At 36.0% G+C, this 24,991-nt stretch overlaps 1 protein-coding gene across 2 annotated transcripts in view; it reads right to left on the reverse strand.

The window, feature by feature from the left end:
* Nucleotides 1-24,991, reverse strand: part of SUCLA2 (succinate-CoA ligase ADP-forming subunit beta) — an 86,056-nt gene that overhangs the window by 21,132 nt on the left and 39,933 nt on the right. For both annotated transcript variants that reach the window (XM_082434482.1, XM_082434481.1), the window contains exons 2-4: nucleotides 19,687-19,867; nucleotides 10,695-10,794; nucleotides 10,310-10,472 (exon numbers count right to left, since the gene is read on the reverse strand). In XM_082434482.1, the coding sequence (XP_082290608.1) occupies nucleotides 10,310-10,472; nucleotides 10,695-10,794; nucleotides 19,687-19,777 (354 nt within the window). In that variant the 5' untranslated portion in view covers nucleotides 19,778-19,867. The remainder of the gene's footprint in view (nucleotides 1-10,309; nucleotides 10,473-10,694; nucleotides 10,795-19,686; nucleotides 19,868-24,991) is intronic.

The raw sequence follows: 24,991 nt of genomic DNA on the forward strand, positions 1-24,991 counted from the left end.
TATGTGAAATATAACCAATGCATTTTTCACAAGAACTGAAGGGACATTGAAGTATTGTTTAAAGAACATTAAAAAAATCATAAAACAGTTTACTGATATTTAATAGGGAAAGCCTAATGAACAAAAGGTCCTGATTTTGTAAGCTCTAGCCCTATTGGAAGTCAGTAAAAAAGAAAGCTACCTACCTTGAAAGAATAGCTCTGGCTATTATCATGAGCAATTAAGAAGGTAAGATGATAAATACCAAACAATTAAGTTAACTTTTAAGTCTTCTAAAATCAATCAAGAAAAAACAAAGTAAAATTATCTAATAGATTTGCTAATTTATGCACAAAACCAGAAATAATCTTAACATGCAAAAACAAGGAAATGGTAAAACCATGCTACTAAAGATTATTTAATGCATCTGGAAAGGAAAATGATCTCAGCAGTGTAATCTGGGAAAAAATGATACAAGACCTTAGATTCTATTCTCAACTGTGTTTTTTTTAACATAAAGTGTGTTTAAATATGCAACCTCCCACTATTCACACAAGCAGAAAAAAGATAAGAAATAAAACATTAAATGATAAGACTTTTGTTATTTTATGTGTCACTACTTTCCAAAAAAAATTTCTACAGTGAATATATTATTCTTAATCCAGAAAAAAAACACCTCAAAAGACTAATTTCACTTTTCTATCCCAGCACCTAAGTGTTTCAGTAACAAATTCATTTCAAGGTATAATGTAAAGAAATAATATTATATTCATTACTGTTTGGAGAACAATACAGTCCTTCAAATCCTCAAAATATGGCAATAGCCAAAGGGACCAGGGTGGGGGAGGCTGGGGGGATGGAATTTATTATTTTTTAAAGAGAGTTAACTGTTATTTAGGCAAAAAAAGATTTAAGCATCAGCCTTCCAGGAGAAAAACTGGGTGGTTGAGGAACAAGGATGGGTGGAAGATTTGTATTTCCCTGTACATCTTTGTACCTTTTAAATTTTATACTGCCTGACTAGATTTCAATATACATGTGTAATAAAGAATTTGGCTGGCCTTTGTCCCCAGTGCGTGGGAGGCAACTTCTAAACCCTCCCCTACATCTGAGAGTTTATGTTAATGAGGTGACTCACAATGGACCCCTAGATAATACAAAGGAGATGACTCAGGTGGGCACTGACCAGGTCAGAAAGACTAATGATGTGATTAGAAGGTTGGAGCTTTGAGCCACATGATATCAGCCTACACTTCCAAGAGGGAAGGAAGCCTGGAGATTAAGTCTAACTCAGTGGGCAATGATTCAGTCAATCATTCCTACTTCATGACCCCTGCACACCCCCACTGCCACTACCCAAAAATACTCTGGACATCAGGATCAGCAAGATGGTGGAAAATAAAGCCCCAGATTTTGCTCTCCCACAGAAACACTAACTTAACAACAATATATGACCCCAAATGCCTATTAGAGAAAACCAGAAACCAGTTAAGAAGTTGCAGTACCCCATGCAAGTTCAACTGCAAGGAAATGGGTAAGAACAGTCATTTTATTTCATCTAAGTGAGCCCCTCCCCCAAGCCAACACAGCTCAATATCCGAGAAATAGCCCAATGTGGGGCTTCCCCCTTGGGAGGGAAAGAGAAGAGTGAAATGTTCATCCAACATTTCTGCTTTTCAGGGGTCTGTCCAAGGAACTGGTTCCTGTCTCACCTGACTTGGAGGGCTAACAGGGAACCTGCAAACTCTGAATGTCTCATGAGCGAGAGGCATTGAGAACATAAGAAAGCTCAGCAGCTTGTGACAGCACCAGAGAACTTGTAATACTACAGACAGAAGCCAACACAGCTCACCAAAGTTGGAGGAAAGCACCCAACTCATGGCTTTCTTTTTAACAACTCAAGGAAGTAGAAAAAGAAGAACAAACTGAACCCAGTAGTGTTAGCAAAAGGAAGGAAATAATAAAGATTAAAGCAGAAACATATGAAATAGAAAATTTTTAAAAAAAGAAAAAAATTAGCAAAACTAAGAGTTGGTTTGTTAAAAAGATCAACAAAATTGACTAACCATTAGCTAGACTAAGAAAAAAAGAAAAGATTCAAATAACAAAAATCAGTAGTGAAAGAGGAGACATTACAACTGATGCCACAGAAGCGAAAAGGACCATAAGAGACTACTATGAACAATCAAACACCAACAAATTGGGTAACCTAGAAGAAATAAATTCCTAGAAACATACAATCTACCAAGACTGAGCCATGAAGAAATAAAAAATCTGAACAGACCTATAACAAGGAGATTGAATGAGTAATCAAAAACCTCCCAACAAAGAAAAGCCCAGGATGAGATGGCTTCACTGAAGAATTCCACCAATCTTTCTCAAACTATTCCCAAGAAAAAGAAAACTGAAGAGGAGGGAACACTGCCAAACTCATTCTATGAGGCTAGCATTACCCTGTTACAACATCAAAGATACTACAGGAAAACTACTGAGCAATATCCCTGATGAATATTGATGCAAAAACTCTTAACAAAATACTAGCCTACCAACTTCAATAACACATTAAAAGGATTATATATCATGATCAAAGGGGGTTTATTCCTGGAATGCAAGGATGGTTCAATATAGGAAAATCAATCAGTGTACCACACCACATTAATAGAATCAAGGTCAAAAACCACATGACCATCTCAACTGCTGCAGGAAAAGCATTTGAAAAAATTCAACACCCTTTCATAAAAACACTCAACAAACTAGGAAGAGAAGGACTACATCAACATAATAATGGCCACAGATGAAAAGCCTACAACCAACATCATATTCAATGGTGAACAACTAAAAGCTTGCCTTCTAAGATTAGGAAAAAGGCAAGGATGCCCATTCTCACCATTTTATCCAATATAGTATTGGAAGTCCTAGCTAGAGCAACCAGACAAGACAAAGAAACAGAAAGCACCCAAATAGGAAAGGAAGAAGTAAAATTACCTCTGTTCACAGATGATATGATCATGTATATACAAAACTCTCAAGAATCCCCCAAAAAACTGGCTAAGAATAAATGAGTTCAGCAAAGTTACAGAACAAAATCAACACACAAATATGTCTTGCATCTCTATACACTGACAATGAACAATCCAAAAAGGAAATTAAGACAATGATCCCATTTATTGATATAATAGAGTCAAAAAGAATAAAATACTTAGGAATAAACTTAACCAAGGAGACAAAAGACTTGTACACTAAAAACTACAAAACAATGCTGAATGAAATTGAGGAAGACACAAATAAGTACACATCCTGTGTTCATGGACTGGAAGACTTAATATTATTAGAATGTCCAATACTACCCAAAGCAATCTACAGATTCAATGCAATCCCTATTAAAATCCTAATGGTATTTTTTCCCCCAATACAATCTTTTCTCCACTGTCCATTTTCTGCAAAAATAAGGGGAAAAAAATCCTAAAATTCACATGGAATCTCATAGGACCCTGAATAACCAAAATATCTTGAGAAAGAAAAACAAAGCTGGAGGCCTTACTTCCTGATTTCAAAACATATTACAAAGCTATAGTAATCAAAACAGTATGGCTCTGCCACAAAGACAGACCTCAATGGAACAGAATACAGAACCCAGAAATAAATCCTCATATATATGGTCAAATGGTCTTCAACAAAGGTACCAAGGCTACACAATGGGGAAAGGACAGGCTCTTCAACAAATGGTATTAGGGAAACTAGATACCACATGCATAATAATGAAGTTAGACCCTTACCTTATACATATACAAAAATTATCTCAAAATGGATGAAAGACCTAAATGTAAGACCTGAAACTGTAAAACTCCTAGAAAACACAGGGGAAAAGCTTCATGACACTGGATTTGGCAATAATTTCTTGAATAAGACAGAAAATCACAGGCAACAAAAGCAAAATATACAAATGGAACGATATCAAACTTAAAAACTTCTACAAGGCAGAAGAAACAATCAACAAAAAGGCAACCTAGAGAGTGGGAGAAAATATATGCAAACTGTATGTGAGAGATTAATATTCAGAATATATAAAGAACTACAACTCAACCAGAAAACCAAACAACCCAATTTAAAAATCGGCAAAAGACTTGAATAGACATTTCTCCAAAGGAAATACATGTCTTAGCTTAGGATGCTATAACAAAATACCAGACTGGGTGGCTTAAACAACAGACATTTATTTCTCACAATTCATGGTTCACACCCATACTAATCTCCTTATCAAATGGTTCTTCAGCCACACCCTTCATAATTATCTTCCAAATAGCTTTCTAGTTTTTTGCAATATAGGCAGGCTGAGAATTTTCCCAAACGTTTAAGTTCTGATTCCTTTTTGCTTAACAATTCCTTCTTCAATTCATTTCTCTCTTCTCAAATTTTACTATAAGCAGTAAGGAGAAATGAAGCCACCCCTTCAATACTTTGCTTAGAAATCTCCTCAGCTGGGACTTCCCTTGTGGCGCAGTGGTTAAGAATCCACCTGCCAATGCAAGGGATATGGGTTCGAGCCCTGGTCCAGGAAGATCCCACGTGCCGCAGAGCAACTAAGCCCACACTCTAGACCCCGCGAGCCACAACTACTGAGCCTGCACACCACAACTACTGAAGCCTGCGCACCTAGAGCCAGTGCTCTGCAACAAGAGGAGCCACCACAATGAGAAGCCTGTGCACTGCAATGAAGAGTAGCCCCCGCTCGCCGCAACTAGAGAAAGCCCATGCGCAGCAACGAAGACCAAAAGCAGCCAAAAATTTAAAATTAATAAATAAATTTGTTAAAAAAATCTCCTCAGCTAAATATTTAATATCATCACTCCCAAGTTCTACCTTCCACAAAACACTGGAACATGAATACAATTCAGTCAAATTCTTTGCCACTTTACAACACGGATCATCTTTTTTGCATCATCCAAAACCATGTTCTTCATTTCTGAGACCTCACCAGAATGGTCTTTACCATCCGTACGTCTACCAACATTCTGTTCATGATTATTTATATAATCTCTAAGAAGATGGAAGCTTTCTCTGTATCTCTACTCTTTTCTTTCTGAGTCCTCACCAGAATCAACTTTAAAAGTCCTTTCATGGCAATCTCAGCTTTTTCTAGCATGCACCTCAAAACTCTTCCAGTTACACAGTTCCATGACATTGGCGGTTAGGGCTTCAATATATGAATTTTGGGGAAGACATAAACATTCAGTCCATAAAAACACACAAATGGCCAACAAGCATGTGAAAGGGTATTCAATATTATTAATCATTGGGGAAATGCAAATCAAAACCACAATATTACCTCATACCCATTAGGATAATTTCTGTCAATAAAAATAATAATAGTGTTTGTGAGAAAGCGGAGAAAATGGAACTCTTGTACCCTGTTGGTAGAAATGTAAAATAGTGGACTCACTGTAGAAAACAGTATGGAGGTTCCTCAAAAACTTCAATATAGAATTACCATATATGATCCAGCAATCCCACTTCTGGGTATATATCCTAAAAAACTGAAAACAGAGCCTCAAATAGATACTTCCATGCCCATGTTAACTGCAACCTTATTCATAATAGCCAGGATGCAGAAGAAACCTGGATGTCCACCAACAGATGAAAGATAAAGAAAATAATGTACATACATACAGTGAAATATTATTCAGCCTTTAAAAGTAAGGAAATCTTGACATATGCTACAACATAGATGAACCTTGAGGACATTATGTTAAGCAAAATAAACCAATCGCAAAAAGACAAATACTGCATGATTCCACTGATATGAGGTATCTAAAATAGTCAAAATCTTAAAAACAGAAAGAATGGTGGTTGCCAGGAGTTGGAGGAAGGGATAAAGGGGAAGGTGTTTTTCAATGGATATAGAGTTTCAGTTTCACAAGATGGAAAATGTCCTTGATCTGTTGTACAAGAATATGCACAAAGTTAACATTATTGTACTGTACACATAAAAGCTGTTAAAGATAGTAAATTTCAGGGGCTTCCCTGGTGGCACAGTGGTTGGGAGTCCGCCTGCCAATGCAGGGGACACGGGTTCGAGCCCTGGTCCGGGAAGATCCCGCATGCTGTGGAGCAGCTAGGCCCGTGAGCCACAACTGCTGAGCCTGCACGTCTGGAACCTGTGCTCCGCAACAGGAGAGGTCACGACAGTGAGAGGCCCGCGCACCGCGATGAAGAGTGGCCCCCACTCGCCGCAACTGGAGGGCCCTTGCGCAGAAACGAAGACCCAACACAGCCAAAAATAAATAAATAAATAAATAAATTTATTTTAAAAAAAAAAGATAGTAAATTTCATATTCTATGTTTGACCACAATTTAAAAAATAAAAACAACTCGACTAGAAACTCAGTGAGCTTTTGTGGTTGCCAATATTCTGTGTATTGTCACATATCAATATGTCAGGAGGGTGACACATCCCTGAAGCAAATGGAAACTTTATGCTTGGGACTCTCCCAGACATTGCCCTATGCATCATCTGTCCATTTTGCTGGTTCTGATTTGTATCCTTTGGCAATAGTAAACCTGTAATCACAAGTATAGTATTTTCCTAAGTTCTGTGAGTCATTCTAGCAAATTATGAAACCTGAGGGGTACTAGGAATTCCCAAACTTGTTGCCAGCTCGTCAGAAGTGAGGGTGACCTGGGGACCCCCAAACTTGAGGCTGATGTCTGAAGTGAGGGCAGTCATGTGGAGGACTGTGTCCTTAACCTGTGAAGTCTGGCTCAGTTCTGGTTACTTGGTGTCAGAACTCACTGCAACAAGCACAAAAAAAATTTAATAGAAGAATTCATTGTGCGTTTCTGAGACTAAAGAAGAGAATAATGGCACGCTTAAGTCAAGGGAAATGTTTGAAATTAAAGTCTAATTTTTACTTTCTCTATAAACTTCAAATGAAAAGGTATTCTTCATTTCCTCCCTAGAAAGGCAATTCATAATTATAAGCTTTTACAGAAATCTAAAGAGAGAAGAAAAAACTCAGATTTAAGAAGAATCTATCAACTACTGTCATGCTATTAAAGTAAAATATAGATAAATGAATCTACTGCCATGCTATTGAAGTATAATATAAGTAAATTAATCTACAGACAACCCCCAAATACAATTTTATTCAACTGAAAAGGTAGAATCAACAAACTTTTAAAGTATTTGAACATTTTATTCTAGTTCTACTGTCCTTTTCTTTTCATATCTACTGATAAGAGAAGTGAAGAGCCACATAAAAGGCAGCACTACTGGGGGAAAAAAGTTAATATTAAATTCTCACTAAAGTAATGATTAGATCTCCAAGAGTTTGCTATAAGTTAGAGAAAAGTCTAAAAAAAATACATATGAAATAATAAATATATAAAAGAAAGTGAACAAATTCTCTTTGTACTAATTCCCTGACCAACTAGAAAGAAACCCCAAAATTTATAGCCAATTAGTCAGAAGAAAGCTTACATAGGTAAATAAAATAGAGATCAGTTAAAACAATGACTGTAGTTTTGCATATGGTCATGACTGCTGAATAAATTGGTGCTTCTGTTTAAATGATTTGGTTTTAACTTTTAAATTTTAGTAATAAGCTTTCAGAACAATTTAAGTTCTAGCAAAGAACTGTAATTTCAAATAAATTAATAATGCTATTTTCACCTTCTTAACCTAAATTCCTCTTTTCCTGTTGGTCTTGCAAAAGGTTTTGCCTTAAAATGGATTTGAATTTAAAATCATATGACAAAGAGGCCACTTAAAATAAGTATCTCTTTTTAAGGAAATAAAAGTGTGGAAAACAAAATTTGGAATTCTCGCAGCACATTTTATATTTAATCCAAGCAAAGTAAAAACCTGACACAGTTAAACATACCATTCATTTACAGCACACTGCAATGTTTTACTAGGAAAATAAAGCAGCAAATGTGATTTGTTAAATCAGATTTGTCTCAGCCCAGAAGTTCCCAACAGGTACTGGGCAAATGTTAAGAAATCTGACTTTTAAAAAGTACCAAAACACAGAATAGGAATTTAAATTGATTTTTTTTTGGCACATCAACCCCATGGTACATATCTGCCCAGGCTTCCTGATGCAATACATACAAAGAATACCAGTAGAGTTTACGATTCATCTCCTGAAAACAGATAAGCAACAAAAGCAATTTTTAAAGATCAGTTAAGTCCTGGACTTCCCTGGTGGCGCAGTTGTTAAGAATCCGCCTGCCAATTCAGGGGACACGGGTTCGAGCCCTGATCCGGGAAGATCCCACATGCCACAGAGCAACTAAGCCCGTGTGCCTCAACTACTGAGCCCACGTACCGTAACTACTGAAGCCTGCGCACCTAGAGCCCGTGCTCTGCAACAAGAGAAGCCACCACAATGAGAAGCCCACACACGGCAACAAAGAGTAGCCCCCGCTCACTGCAACTAGAGAAAGCCTGCATACAGCAACCAAGACCCAACGCAGCCAAAAATAAATAAATAAATAGTTTTTTTTTTAAAAAGCCCCCATATTAAAAAAAAAAAAAAAAGATCAGTTAAGTCCTAAGCATATGACTTTATTTCAGTCAAAATGGGCTTTTCTTTTTAAATAGCCGACTTATTTTTTGTTGTTTAATAGGAACCTGTCCAGAGGGATTCCCAAAATAGTTCTTTTTACCCCAAAAAGTAACACCAACCAACTCCACATTGGCCTAATATGATAGCATCAAAGCACATTATAATGTCTTTGGCCAGATGGTTCAACTAGTACTATTGAATTTTTAGCATGAATTATTACAACTATGTATTACTTGTGCAAATGAAATAAAAACATTTTTCCTTAATAAGACTCAGAGTTCTCCAAAAATTCAAGTTCTTAAAATGAATTCAAATTTGATCATTTTTCCTAATGCTTTAACATATCTTTAATACAATATATTCACTGTGTTATATTCATATCTTTAATAACACATATTAAGTTTGCTACATTTATTCTAATCAAGATGAGCTACTCTGTGCAATATTACAGGACTCATATCTCAAACTGTCCAGGCACATATACCTTGTTCCTGGCTATAACAGAAAGTAAAAACATTAATAACTAACAAAATGATAGATGTTGATATATAACATCAATGAAAAGGAAAAGAAAATGTAGTGAAAATAAATGAATTTGTAAAAACATAGTTTCTGCAAATATTTGTAATATATAAGGTTATTGTCATGGGATTTCTAAAGTAACTTACAAAACTAAATTCTATCACATCAAGAAACCTACAGAGGTAAAGACATCACTTATGAACAAAACAATGTTCTTTAATCTTATATTCTGAGTGGGTTTTTACTACCATCTAGTGTTACACCTTAAATACTTTCTTATAAAAATTCAAAGTTACAAAAGATATTTTATAATATCACTCAAACATTACAAGAAAACTTAATTAACTGTAAAAAAAATCACAATATGGAAAATAGCTATTTTTTAAAAAGCTGTTTTATATAAGAAAACATTTTCATGACCCCTTAAAATTTTTGTTACATTACTAATTATGTAATTAGTGATGTTCTACATCAAATCCTGACTAGGGCTACCAAATACGTACCCAGCCTGCTTCAAAAGACAAGTTAGTTACTACACAGATTCAGCTCATAAAAGTTAACCAATGCACTCAAAAAGCCAGATAATTACACCATAAAATCACTGTCAATGCCCTTTCCAAGCCCTAGGTCTATGAAGGAATTTTCTCTTCATGTGATGCCTTAAGTTCATTGCTAGCATTCTAAGTTCCATAAAGAGAGCAGAGCAGAATAAGGTTATGCTCCTTAGAAGCATACTGTTTGCTACTGAATGCCATCCTTGAACCTACCAAGTATCAAATCCTCTTGTGAAACAAACCGCGAACTATAAAAAATACGAAGAGGTTGAAAAAGAAAAAGATGAAGCCAGGGATACACGTTCTCTTAGCGGTTCCAGGAACTTTCTCTTTGGTTAGAATATCTTACTGTGCTAGAAATTATTTTCTCAGTCTATGGAATCTAAAGGTGAATCAGAAATGATTTAAACTGCTCTTAGCAAATTAACAATTCGGAAATTCTGTGGATTTTATTTCAGCATGGTTTTGCCTACAGTTTTTATTACCACAATATTATAGTATTAAGTCTGATGGCATTAATCATGTTGGTTTTTAAAAATGACATAAAAATATTGTTCCCATGACATATACAAATAGATTATGGACCATACCTTTTTAACCCTTCCCATACAAATAGAAATAATAATCAACTTTTGAAATTGAATGTAATAAGATCATCCTAAAGGTATCATGTCTACAATTACTCACTTGAAATGACCTTTCCATTGTAATAGCAAAGTAGTATTCTCTCCTGGGATATCTTCGCTCACAAACCAATACTTGATTGCATATTCTGCCCTTTTCTCCTGTTTGCTTGGTAAACAACTTTCTCCCAATCATCTGTGAGGAAACAGCTTTTGCTTCTTCTGGACTAAAATAAGAAAAAGAACTCAAACTCTTTTCTCCTCCAACTGAGAAAAATAAAAGCACATGACAGCCAAAATCTTATCTCATCTAATATTTAAATCTCAGTATTTTTATCAATTCAATAATAAGGGGCAAAAAATAATAATAATAATAATAAGGGGCATCTTTTACAAATATACATTGTTTTCTTTAATAATGATGTTTGTATGTTTAAAACATAACTTACGAGAAAACTATCTTCACTCCCCCTTTGAGGCCACTTTCAAATGTTCCTTTTCCTCTACCACCAGCTAGAACTTGTGCCTTTATCACAACATCTTTTGAACCTGGAAGAAAAACACTTCTATTAGATACAAAGCATGGAGCAGCATGCAACACACAAGATTTTGTTATTAAACATACATATTAAGCAGGGTTATTAAATGTAGTAAAGTCTCATTTACCCACAATGTCAAAAAAGGAGGCATTCCATGTACATAGATTTTCTAGATTAGAACACTAAAACATTCACCACCTAAAGACCCACAAACTTAAAAAAATGAGCCACTCATATTAAGCCATTTCTTAAAGCATACTGAAAATAATTTTACCTTTCCTTGATACTTTAAATATCTAGTACTTCGCAAGGTACTAAAAGTACAAAATTGAGGGTCAAATGTCTTCCTAACAATTTCTTCCCTCTATTGATATGTAAACTTACTACACTATGACAATTTGAGTTATAAATGCTGCTTTGAGTAGAAATGTACCATGACTTTCAGGGAAAGTGCCACTATTGATACCAATTCACATAGTCCCACTAACAGAAAGTCCTGTTAATATACATTCTTGAGCTGTACTGTTGTGAGGAGGACTATCAGGAGTTAAGGTATGTTTATCAAAAGATTCTAGAATGTTACACTTCTAAGTCTTTAAAACATTTTTTAAGAAATACTCTGAATTTTTCTTCTTTAACAGGTAAACTGGTCTCTCTCTTTTCTTCCCCTTTCTAGCATGCTGAAGAAAATTACCAAACTAGCTGTTTAAGCCTAGGTACTACTCTTCATGATCCAGAGCAATGCATCTTAGAGGGGCATTCTGTCTCCCGAGATGGGCAGAAGTTCAAAGCCTCCTCATGTTGCTTCTCATAGTATTTTGCCCATACTAGCAGTGTAACACCAACATTACATTATGAAAAACAATTAACCTTTGATGTCAGGGTTAAGGACATTGTCTTATTCGTTGTATCCCTAGCACAAAGCAGTTCCTGGGATATAACCACCACTCCATAAATGTGTATCTGAATAGGCTAAAGATGGGAATTCTACTACTGGGGAAAGGCCACTCTAATGCGCATATACCAAGCTGAACGAGAGGGCACTCCCACCTGATCAAGGAGGTAACAAATAGTTTGTGATCAAACAAATAAAAAATGACCAAAAGTTAACACTTAAACAATTACTACAAAATGTTTAGAAAATTAATGATATAAATGTGTCCACATTGGAAATGTACACTTAAGTCAGAAGACGGCCCTATGAATCAGTCCAGGCAGTGTTTTTTAAAAAAAAAACCCTCTCATACTCCACATCCATTCAGTCAGGAAATCATAGTGGTTCCACCTTCAAAATGTATCTAGAATCTTGACCACTCTTCATCACCTCCATTTTAGGCCCTGGTCCCAGCCACCATTACATCTCACCTAGATTACCCTTGTCCCCAAAAGAATATTCTCAAAGCAGCAGCCAAAGTGCGCATATAACTCCTCTACTTAAAACCTTGCACTGAATGCCCACTTCACTCAGAGTTAAAGCCAGAGTCCCTACAATGGCCTCAAGGCCCTGTGTAATCCCCCAGCACCGTTGTCCGTTGTATCATGCCCTCTTCATTGTTCAATCCACACCAGCAACTCTAATCTTCCTGTTCCTAGGCGTGTTCCTCCCTTCCTTTAGGACCTGGCACTGATGCGCCCTCTCTCTCTGAATACTCTTCATCCAGGTATCCGTTTGGGAAAGGTCCTCATTCCCTTCCAGTTTTTCTTTAAGTCTAAACTGTCCATGAGACTTACCCTGATCACCCTACTTAACAGTGCATCTGCCCACCCATGACCAATCCCCCTTAGCCCACTCATTTTTTTTCATAGAAGTCATCACCTTCGAACATAACATATAATCTTCCTATGTTTATCATTTTTGTTTTGCTCCCCCACTAAAATATAGACTCCAGGAGGGCAGAATCTTTGTTATGTTCATTGATGTTTGCAAGGTCCTGGGAGGGTTTCTAGCGCATAATATTTTCTGAATGATAAATAAAAGAACATTTAGAAATCAAGAGAATTCTTATGAATCTAGATCTTCCACTGCTCTTGAGAAACACAGAACTGGAAATCCTGGGCCCTGCAACTAGAACTGACCGCAAGTGCCTTGTTTACACAAGACATCATTTCAATTTGCCACAGTCCCCACCATTCCCAAGTGCCACAACTAATACCAGATGAAGATTAGAGAAAGTTTAGAAATTTCCTTAAAAGTAACAATAATTTTCTTACTGAGAAGACAACAGGTAGCCTCAGGGACTATGGCAAATTAGAGAGTTCACGCCCGAACTAAAAGGAGCAGCCACTAGTCATTCTACCTGTTTCTGGTTACCTGTCAAGTCAGTTTTCTAGTACTTCAGCAATATTCATTTATCTCCAAAGAGGATACCTATAATCCAAACAGTGTAAATGTAATGTAAAAATGGACAACAGCTAAACTAGTGCTTTGCTGGGCTAAATTCAAACATTCTTATTAATTAAGCTGGGAACTTAACATACTGAGCTATTAAGTAAGAGTAATGAAGCTCTATTTTTTCAAAAACATTTTATAAGACAGAGGCTCTTCCCCAAAGCGTCAATTTTCTTTTTTTAAGAAAATAAACTCCTTAAGGGCACAGATGATTCTTCAAAAATTCCTTCAAAAAAGCCCTTCACGGGGACTTCCCTGGTGGTCCACCCTGGCCAGGGAACCAGATCCCGCATGCATGCCGCAACTAAGAGTTCACATGCCATAACTAAGAAGTCCATGTGCTGCAACTAAGACCTGACACAGCCTAAATAAATAAATAAATAAATATTTTTTAAAAAAATAAAATAAAAAAGACCTTCACAACAAAAGAAAAACAAAAACAAAAAAGTAATGACATACAATCTCATCAACTATCAAGACAGGAAGAAGAATTAGAAGATAAATCTGAGGACAACTGACTGAAACAAAGATTTTATTCAATTCCATTAATTCAGTCAACAGTTACATCTACATACCAGACACTGTGCTGGACTTGTAGATATAACAATGAGCAAATCAGTCTTGCTAGATTTGGCCCTTTGCTCTAGCCAGACAAGATCGTTTATGGATCCCAAGATTGTCTTTAAAATATATTCACCATCCCTCCTAGCTTTAGTCATTCACAAATGTTGTAAGCATTCCTCATTTACAGTCATCTAATAAAACACTGGAAAAAGGAAAAAGAAGGCAAAGTCCTACTGTATGCCATTAGAAATCTCCCTCTGGGCTGACATTCATTAATTGACACCCTCTGCATGTTTATTCACCCAGAGAGAAATTCTACGTTAACTATACTAGAATCCAAACTATATTTCCACAGTCAATAGGGAAATCATAAGAACTCTGCCAAATGCCTTACTGAAATCATATTTTCTTGTAACTACAAGAAGGAGGTGGGAATCTGCTCTTAGAACTGACCCTAAATTATAACTACTTCATTTCTCTGTGCTTAACAACCATCCCTTTGATAATCCATTCCAGAAACTTCTCCATGATCTTCCAGTTCATCAACCTTCATTTGTGGACTCATACAGTATTTTAAAATATTGGAATTAGATTTCTTTCTAACCATTCTTCCATCCCTAACTTCAGTTATTCACAACAGGTAAAACTTGCCTCCAGGACAGTGTTTTCCAACTTTTATCACATCATGACACACACAGAAAATGACAGAATTTGTAGGGAATACTGGGGAAAGAGGTCAGAGCTATTTTGGGAGGAGTTACCAGCTATAGGGCTCAGTGGCCCCAGTCCCCATGTTAACTCAGCTTCTCTTGCCACCCACAAAGACAAGTAATAGTTTGTCACACCTGTAATGCATTTATGCCCTAGTATATTGCTTGATGAGGTAAGACTTTTTAAATAACTGGGAATTAACATTTTATGAATTTTGCAGTAACTGAGAAGCAAAAATTAGCCAAAGTCAGCACTGGGAATTGCTAGCTAGATGGAAAGAACCAGGTGTATTTCTAGGGCACCTCATATCACACCCTGTGCAATTATATCCCATAATCAATATCTTCTGATATTAATGACTCACCACAAAAAAAAAACTGTCTCAACATCCTCAAAGTAGTTAGGAAATACATCTTTTAAAAAGTAGTATTTCTGCTCCTCTAGATTTAAAGGTCCTTATTAGTCACTAATCCCACTCCCATACTGCAGTCATCATTTGCAGCCTTCTTTGACAAAGACACACTTTCCTTCTGTTCCAAGGAGCTGAAAATCAGAGCTGCCTACCTGCTCCTTACTACTTGTAAGTCCTGGTTCCAGAGAACTTGCCAGAAATACTCAGTTACAGTATATCCTATACATATTAACTATTCCTTCTTCTACAGCTAAAAATCATTAAATATTTTTACAATGAGTAAAGAAATCAAGAGACTGGCATCTGAATAAATCCTACTCGTTTTGTGAAAAAGTCTGTACACAAATTATTTTTTTCTGACAAAATAGTAAAATTTGACTAAATGAGAAAACATATGGAAAACTAATTAAGAAAACCAATTATAATAATCTGGAAATAGAAAAAGAAATACTAGCTTTCACTGACTTCATTAAATCAGGCCCTTTAATCAGTGGTATGGAAAACACTTAATGCCTTCAGCATTATTAAGAAGGAAAGAACTGGTAAACAAAACATGCATCACTCAAGAGATTAAAGTAACAAAATTAAAAGAACAAAGTCAAGGGTCATCCTTAAGGATAGAAGGGTAGGATAAGAAAACCTTACACTTTCTCAATTACATTTCCAAATTTTCCTTCTTACTTAGCTGGGTCTTCTTTAGAAATTAACATGTAGGTCATATATATAAGATTGAATCTCAAGAAGTTAGTTAATAAAGTGCCTTTGCAAGAAATACTACAGAAATACAATCACGAGTTTTCTTTAAGCCCTGACCCTTAAGAGCCTCTAACATACATGGCGTTTTAAAGGTTAAAATGAGGTTCATCTTTTACCATGGACAAGTTCAAACTACAAGTCACCAATAACTAACAAAAATTTCAGCAAAAGTAGTACGAATTTACATAAGGCTTTTGCTGAATAAAAAGAAGCTTGCTTGTAATCTGAATAAAAAGAATTGTTGTTCTAAGCTTTCGACAAAATTCAACACCCATTTATGAAAAAAACCCTCCAGAAAGTAGGCATAGAGGGAACTTACCTCAACATAGTAAAGGCCATATATGACAAACCCACAGCCAACATCATTCTCAATGATGAAAAACTGAAACCATTTCCTCTAAGATCAGGAACAAGAAAAGGCTGTCCACTCCCACCACTATTGTTCAACATAGTTTTGGAAGTTTTAACCACAGCAGTCAGAGAAGAAAAAGAAATAAAAGGAATCCAAATCAGAAAAGGAGAAGTAAAGCTGTCACTGTTTGCAGATGACATGATACTATACACAGAGAATCCTAAAGATGCTACCAGAAAACTACTAATCAATGAATTTGGTAAAGTAGCAGAATACAAAATTAATGCCCAGAAATCTCTTGCATTCCTATATACTAAGGATGAAAAATCTGAAAGTGAAATTAAGGAAACACTCCCATTTACCATTGCAACAAAAAGAATAAAATACCTAGGAATAAACCTACCTAAGGAGACAAAAGACCTGTATGCAGAGAACTATAACACACTGATGAAAGAAATTAAAGATGATACAAACAGATGGAAAGATATACCATGTTCCTGGATTGCAAGAATCAACACTGTGAAAATGACTATACTACCCAAAGCAATCTACAGATTCAATGCAATCCCTATCAAACTACCACTGACATTTTTCACAGAACTAGAACAAAAATTTCACAATTTGTATGGAAACACAAAAGACCCCGAATAGCCAAAGCAATCTTGAGAAAGAAAAACAGAGCTGGAGTAATCAGGCTCCCGGACTTCAGACTATACTACAAAGCTACAGTAATCAAGATAGTATGGTACTGGCACAAAAACAGAAATATAGATCAATGGAACAGGATAGAAAGCCTGGAGATAAACCCACACACACACGGTCACCTTATCTTTGATAAAGGAGGCAAGAATATACAATGGAGAAAAAACAGCCTCTTCAATAAGTGGTGCTGGGAAAACTGGACAGCTACGTGTAAAAGAATGAAATTAGAACACTCCCTGACACCATACACAAAAATAAACTCAAAATGGATTAAAGACCTAAATATAAGGCCAGACACTATCAAACTCTTAGAGGAAAACATAGGCAGAACACTCTATGACATAAATCAGAGCAAGATCCTTTTTGACCCACCTCCTAGAGAAATGGAAATAAAAACAAAAATAAACAAATGGGACCTAATGAAACTTAAAAGCTTTTAAACAGCAAAGGAAAACATAAACAAGACGAAAAGACAACCCTCAAAATGGGAGAAAATATTTGCAAATGAATCAACTGACAAAGGATTAATCTCCAAAATTTACAAGCAGCTCAATATCAAAAAAACAAACAACCCAATCCAAAAATGGGCAGAAGACCTAAATAGACATTTCTCCAAATAAGATATACAGATTGCCAACAAACACATGAAAGGATGCTCAACATCACTAATTATTAGAGAAATACAAATCAAAACTACAATGAGGTATCACCTCACACCGGTCAGAATGGCCATCATCAAAAAATCTAGAAACAGTAAATGCTGGCGAGGGTGTGGAGAAAAGGGAACCCTCTTGCACTGTTGGTGGGAATGTAAATTGATACAGCCACTATGGAGAAGAGTATACAGGTTCCTTAGAAAAGTAAAAGCAGAACTACCATATGACCCAGCAATCCCACTACTGGGCATATACCCTGAGAAAACCATAATTCAGAAAGAGTGATGTACCACAATGTTCACCGCAGCACTATATAAACAGCCAGGACATGGAAGCAACCTAAGTGTCCACTGACACTTAGATGAATGGATAAAGATGTGGCACATATATACAATGGAATATTACTCAGCCATAAAAAGAAACAAAATTGAGTTATTTGTAGTGAGGTGGATGGACCTAGAGACTGTCATACAGAGTGAAGTAAGTCAGAAAGAGAAAAACAAATACTGTATGCTAACACATATTTATGGAATCTAAAACAAAAAAATGATTCTGAAGAACCTAGCGGCAGGACAGGGATACAGATGCAGACGTAGAGAATGGACGTGAGGACACGGGGAGGGGGAAGGGTAAGCTGGGATGAAGTGAGATAGTGGCATGTACATATATGCACTACCAAATGTAAAATAGATAGCTAGTGGGAAGCAGCTGCATAGCACAGGGGGATCAGCTCGGTGCTTTGTGACCACCTACAGGGGTGGGATAGGGAGAATGGGAGGGAGACACAAGAGGGAGGAGATATGGGGATATATGTATATGTATAGCTGATTCACTTTGTTATAAGGCAGAAACTAACATACCATTGTAAAGCAATTATACTCCAATAAAGATGTTAAATAAATAAATAAAGTAAGTAAGTAAGTATGCATATGCCCTTCAAGCCAGCGGTTTCACTCCTGGGATTTTGTACGAAATAAATAAAACCATCAGTCCTTAAAAACATAAAAATTGTTTCTCTGATTAACAATAAACAAAACTGTAAATTAAAAATCATGCTTCCTTGACATATATACACTACCAAATGTAAAACAGATAGCTAGTGGGAAGCAGCTACATCACACTGGGAGATCAGCTCGGTGCTTTGTGACCACCTAGAGGGGTGGGATAGGGAGGGTGGGAGGGAGACGCAAGAGGGAGGGGATATGGGGATATATGTATACATATAGCTGATTCACTTTGTTATACAGCAGAAACTAACACAACATTGTAAAGCAATTATACTCCAATAAAGATGTTTAAAAAAAAAAAATCATGCTTCCAAGTCAAGGAAATCAAGGCTACCTCATTCAAAAACATATCATATAATATATGACAACTTTCTGATCTTCTACATGCCTCACTTTTGAAAGAAAAACCCATTCTAGAAACAAATAAGTACAAATAGAGATGAAGACTTTTACAATTTCAAACAGTTTAAAATGTTTCACATCTTTCTCGAAAAACTAATAAAAGCAAAGTCTCCACCAAAGCACATTTAAAGCCATATTAATCAAATGTACATACAAAGGAGATTAATTATGGTAATCTACATAAAATTGGTGGGATTTTAAATACGACTACTAAGAAAATGCAGTGTATAGCTATTACATTACTCATTATCATGTTCTCTTATTAAATCCTTAAAAATATAATGTGAAGCATACTTTCCAAACTCAACATTTATTTTTTAATTAAGAGATTAATATAAATTCAAATTAACAAAACCTATTAAGGTTTCTGTTATCAATAAAATAATCTACTAATAAACATAGGCAACTATTTAATTCATTTAACGATATTAATATTTATTGATTACCTAAGTGTCAGGCCCTCTTCTAAGAGATTGGGATATATCAGTGAACAAAATAAGACAAAGAGACCCTGCTCTTATAGAGCTTACATTCTAATGCTCAACTTCTTTTTTCCCCCTTCTGGCTCTCTATTTTTCCTGTCCAAAAAAAAGGACAGGAGAAATACTGGACCTCTCTTTACAATCGCATAAACAGGTAAGATTTTCCGTCACCATTTCCCTGAAGAATCATCACAGCCAGAATTTTCTTCCCCATAGTTATAACTAAAAACAGGACTTCAGCTTCCTGAAGCTTTGATTCTTAAGTTATCAGCACTATGGGAGCACAGAATAATCTCATAATAATTTTAGGATGCCAACAATCATAAGTTCCACCTTCTCTTTTATATTAATAAAACTTATTTTTTAAATACAAAATAAAAGCCAAAAGTTGTTATTAAACCAAAAGTAAAGTTCATATCTTATCAAAGATCCCATGTCGAGATGGCATAAGTTTTTCTTAATTTAGTACCTAATTTTTTGGCAATTGCATAAGCCTCATCTGGTGACTTAGCCACGTGTCCTTTGGGAATGGAGACGCCAGCTTCTTGCAACAATTCCATACTCAGGTATTCATGTAGTGAGAGATTCCTTTGCTGTTGCTGCTGTATTTGGAGTCCATGGTTGTTAAATAATCCAGAACTTCCCAGAACCTAGAGAAATTGGGGACATATTTATACAGAGAGTGATTTAGCAGTAATTCTTGTTAAAAACACCTTCTCAAAATACTTTATTTAGAGTACTCCGTTCTTCAAAACTATAACAAAATTATTAAGACATCAAAATATAATACTCAGAGTAAATTACAACACAAAACTAAGAGCTAATCTACTAGCTAATATCAAATGTTACCGTTGTAGTTTTAACTATTTCCTCATCACCTCTAGTCCTTATCTTTTATTTGAGCTTTACTACCATATCTCTAATGATCTACAGAGCATTTCTACCTCAATGTCAAATTTTGCAGATCTAAAACCAATCTCCTATTTCCACCAAATCAAAAATCCTTCCCATCTTTCTTCTCTCCACCATTCCTCCGGCACCTAACAAATTGCCTGACACTAGAGATAACTGAATGATCTGGTACCATTAAGCTTTCGTGCATTCAAAGCTCAAACCCCTACTTCATCTGTAGTGCACATTGTGGTGTGCTGCCCAGATCCTCCCTTGGGACCAAGGCATTCATAGCTCAGCTGCTGGGAGTGTTGGCAGCTGACAGGTCTCAGCTGAGTCCCCTCACTGGAGCCTCCCTGCCTTAAGTCATACCTCCTTTCCCACTGTCAGCCTGCAGCCAATGACTGGCCAATGAGGGTTAAGGGAAGGATGTAAAAACCTGGCACCTCACCCCAATTTGGGAGAATTCAGGACCATCCTAGCTGCAGACCTCCCATAGGAAGAGCAGAGGTCCCCAATGCACGGCACCACAGTTCTATGACTCCCTCTATTCAGTCCTCCTTCCTTCACTCTCCCGCAGGTGCCGCAGGTGTTGATCCAGAGATCACTTTCTAGTAAACTTCCTCCATGAAACTCTCCATCTAATAGTCTGCAAATTACAGCTCAGAGAACCAATCTGCAACATCATCATCTTTAATGCATTCCTTCTAAATGATTCCTTTAACTGGTGTCTCCTTTACAAACCCAGTTCAGGCGTATGTCCTTCAACTGGACTGCGAAAGCTTCCAAGAAAGAAATGCCCTACAAACTTCCCTTTTTCAATCTACGTAGAACATTCATTCATTCAAAAACTTACCGAGCACCTAGACACTGGAAATAGTGAGGCGAACCCAACAAAACCCTTGCACCTAAAGCTTACAATCTAGCGTGTATTTGTGTGTCGGGGGTAGGGGGAGGCACAGACAATAAACAAAATACATCAAACAGTAGCAATAAGAGTAAGGAGATAGAAAATAAAAAATAAGAAGTGCTATTTTATACAGCTGGAGGAGTTTTCGCCACTAAAATATCCCTCAGTAGAGCTGAGTAAGAATTATTTTTTCAAAAAGAAATAAGTAGGAAACAGAAATAAGATGTCCCTCTACCAGCTGAATAAGTCACTGCTGAAAGACAAAGGAGTATGAGAGCTGTCAGCCACCGGTGGCAAGGCCACAACAATGAGAACTATTGAAGGAAGGATGCAATCAGAAAGATCTCCAGCATCTATGGTCCCAAAGCTCCACTAAGTTAGTGCCTAGTCTTAGCCCATCATTAACAACACACAGAAACACCTCCCTCCCTTTTTTTCAAACTCCTCAATCCTATCAACTTCATTGGGCAATATGTAGAACAAATTAAGTGCTATGAAAGCCTTGGAAAACTGCACTGAAATCACACATTTAAGTGTTATCCACCCATACATTCCCATTATCTCCACACAGAATACAGAATACAGAAACATCGTACATACGAAACAGTATCATAAGAACTGAATTGAAAGAAATCTTACACAAAACAGTCTGATTCTTAAAGAGAAAAGTCTGCATCAAAATTACCTGGGAATGCCTCTAAAAGTGCAGATTCCAGGGTCCCCCTTTCATCTACAAAATCAGAGCCTCTGGACTGGGCCACAAGAAATCTGCACTTGTAAAAAGTTATTCAGCTGATTCTTAAGCACGCTACAGTTTGAGAACCACTAGTCTAACAAATCAATCACATAGAATAGCAAGCTATTTCTGATTCATCTGGTAAGCTAAAATCCTGGCTCACATTTCTCTTGCATAGCTCAATTCCCTGATTTAGTTTCACTTTAATATTAAAAACCAACAACTTCCCAAACTTCAGTATACATCTACCTTGCGAAATCCCATTCCTGGGTATATACTCAACAGAAATGAGTGCTTAGTCTACCAAAAGGCATATATAAGAATGCTCATAGCAGGCTTATTCATAATAGACAAAAAAATGGAAATGACCCAATTGCCCATCAATAGAAGAATGGGTAAATTGTAGTATATTAATATAATAGAATACTACAGAGCAAAAAAGAAGAAACCTACTGCTCACAAAACAATGGATTAATCTCACAAATATAATTTTAAGGGAAAGAAGACAGACACAAGAATACATACTTATGTGATTTCTTTTTATATAGTTCGGACCCAGTCAGAATTAACATACAGTGATGGAAGTCAGAATAAGTGGTTACCTTCTGTTGGTGAGTATTGGTAAAGAGAGTGCCTTCTGAGGGCTAAAAACATTGTATGTATATCTTGATCTGAATGGTGGCTACACAGATGGACACATACATAAAAATTAATCTAGCTGAAGTTGTACATAAATTACGCACTTTGCTGTACATAAACTATACCTCAAAATAATAAAAATAAGGGGGAAAGGGGGAGTAACTAGCATAAGCTTGGCGAAAATATTAATACACTGAAACATTTTTGAATGCCTATATACCAGACACTGTACCAGGAACACATAAAGAATGAGGCCAACCACAGAGTTCACAGATGTATAAATAAACAGCTGCAACACATATAAGAGCAATCACAGTCACTAGGTGGCACCTAATTAGCTGGACAGACCAGAAAAAAATACCACAGAGGCCTGATCCTAGTTTAAAAAAAAAAAAAAATCTAACATTTATAGAGGACACTTTGGGGACAACTGGGGAAATATGAATCTGACTTATACACTAGATATAAGTATTTCAGCAATTTTAAATTTCCTAAGTATGATAACTATATTGTGGTTATTTAGGAGAATGTCCTTATTCTTAAGAGACATACACTGAAACATCCAAGGGTGAAGAAGTGCCATGATACCTGCAACTTACTCTCAAATGGTTCAGCAAAAATAAATGAATATAATTTGTACATACATACATATGTATATAAATTATATGACTGCATATCATATAATTTTTTTAAAGATAAAGCAAATGTGGTATAAAGTTAAATGTAGGTGAAGGCAATATGGGTGTTCAATGTACTGGTTGGAACATACCTATCAGTTTGAAATTTTTCAAAAAAGGCTGAGGATAAATCCATGATGCAAAACTCTAAGTATATTTTTATGGTTTCTTTCAAATATCTACATCTATTTTCAAATATCTTTATTTACAAAGAATTAGTAGTACTCATAAGGTATTGCTGATAGCTTTTTATACCACTTTAAACATTTTTTTAAATATCTGAAATATTTTGATAATCCTTTCCTTGCACCACTAGAAGCTGTAACTTGAAATATCATCAGTTGTGAATTATGTTGGTAATACAAATCACTGCATAATCACAAAGATTCCCATATTTAAGTATTTTTCTTTCCTGATATTATCACTTAGAAGATTCCTACTGCCAAAAGGCCACAAATTCCTGGCCAAATTCCTACCCCACCACCTATCCAATCACATACCTAGTTTAAATAATACTTAGTCAAAAGTGGAAAAATGTAGTTACTGGGGAGTATGATTCACAACAAACAAGAAGATACCTTAAATTATTTAACCTGAACTATTTTTACCAAATATACACTGGACAAAAGATACAGAGAAACTAGAAAAGGGTCAGAGAACTAAACAAAATGTTTAAGAGAATTTGCTAAACTCAGTGGGTGACCTTGAACAAGATTCCTTAGGCCCTGCACCTCTATGTCCCCATGTACAAAAGCAAGAGGTTAGACCCAATTTTCACTGCAGCACCATTTACAATAGCCAAGACGTGGAAGCAACCTAAATGTCCATCTAAAGACGAATGGATAAAGAAGATGTGGTACACATATACAATGAAATACTACTCAGCCATAAAAAAGAATGAAATAATGCCATTTGCAGCAACATGGATGGACCTAAAGATTATCATACTAAGTGAAGTCAGTCAGACAGAGAGAGACAAATACCATATCATATCACTTACATGTGGAATCTAAAAAAAAAAATTTGATACAAATGAACTTATTTACAAAACAGAAACAGACTCACAGACACAGAAAACAAACTTATGGTTACCAAAGGGGAAACGTTGTGGGGGGGGAGGTGGAGGGATAAATTAGGAGATTGGGATTGACATATACACACTACTATATATAAAATAGATAATCAAGAAGGACCTACTGTATAGCACAGGGAACTCTACTCAATATTCTGTAATAACTTGTATGGGAAGAGAGTTTGAAAAAGAATGGATATATGTATAACTGAATCACTTAGCTGTACACCTTAAACTAACACAACACTGTAAATTAACTATACTCCAATATAAAATAAAAATTAAATTAAAAAAAAAAAGCAAGGAGTTAGACTAAGGTGATTCCAAACTCTAAAGCTATATTACTTAATGTGAGGGTGGAAGAGAAGGTGTTTAAGACAATATATTAGGCATCTCTATATGGAGAGATAAAGACTTTTAAAGGAATTTCCAAAAGTATAAAGACAATGTTTAGAATGGAAACATATTTGTTCACCAAAGTCTCATTTTCTAAAAACTAGACAGCCCCCTTTAAGACCCATAAGACGGAAGTTCAAGGCCAAAAAAGAATCACTTCTCCTATTAGGAAGCAAACTCACAGAATTCACTAGGTTGAAAGTATGAATAGCTTTAAAAAGAAAAAAAAAAAAAAGTCTAAATCAATTCATTTATGGCATGTCTGAGGTTACTTCAGAACACAACCTAAAATTCTGGAATTGACTTCGGAAGCTAATCATGCCCTTCCACAAGTTTATCAGTGTCAATGTTGGAAAGAATTGTTTAATTCTTATGCTCTAGGAAAAACCGTAGAGCAGATTCAAGTACACAGGTTTTGGAGTCAGACACTTCTGGAATTAAGCCTCAGCTCTG

The sequence above is a fragment of the Balaenoptera physalus genome (assembly GCF_965194825.1).
Source record: "Balaenoptera physalus genome assembly, chromosome: 18".
NCBI classification, from domain to species: Eukaryota; Metazoa; Chordata; class Mammalia; order Artiodactyla; family Balaenopteridae; genus Balaenoptera; species Balaenoptera physalus.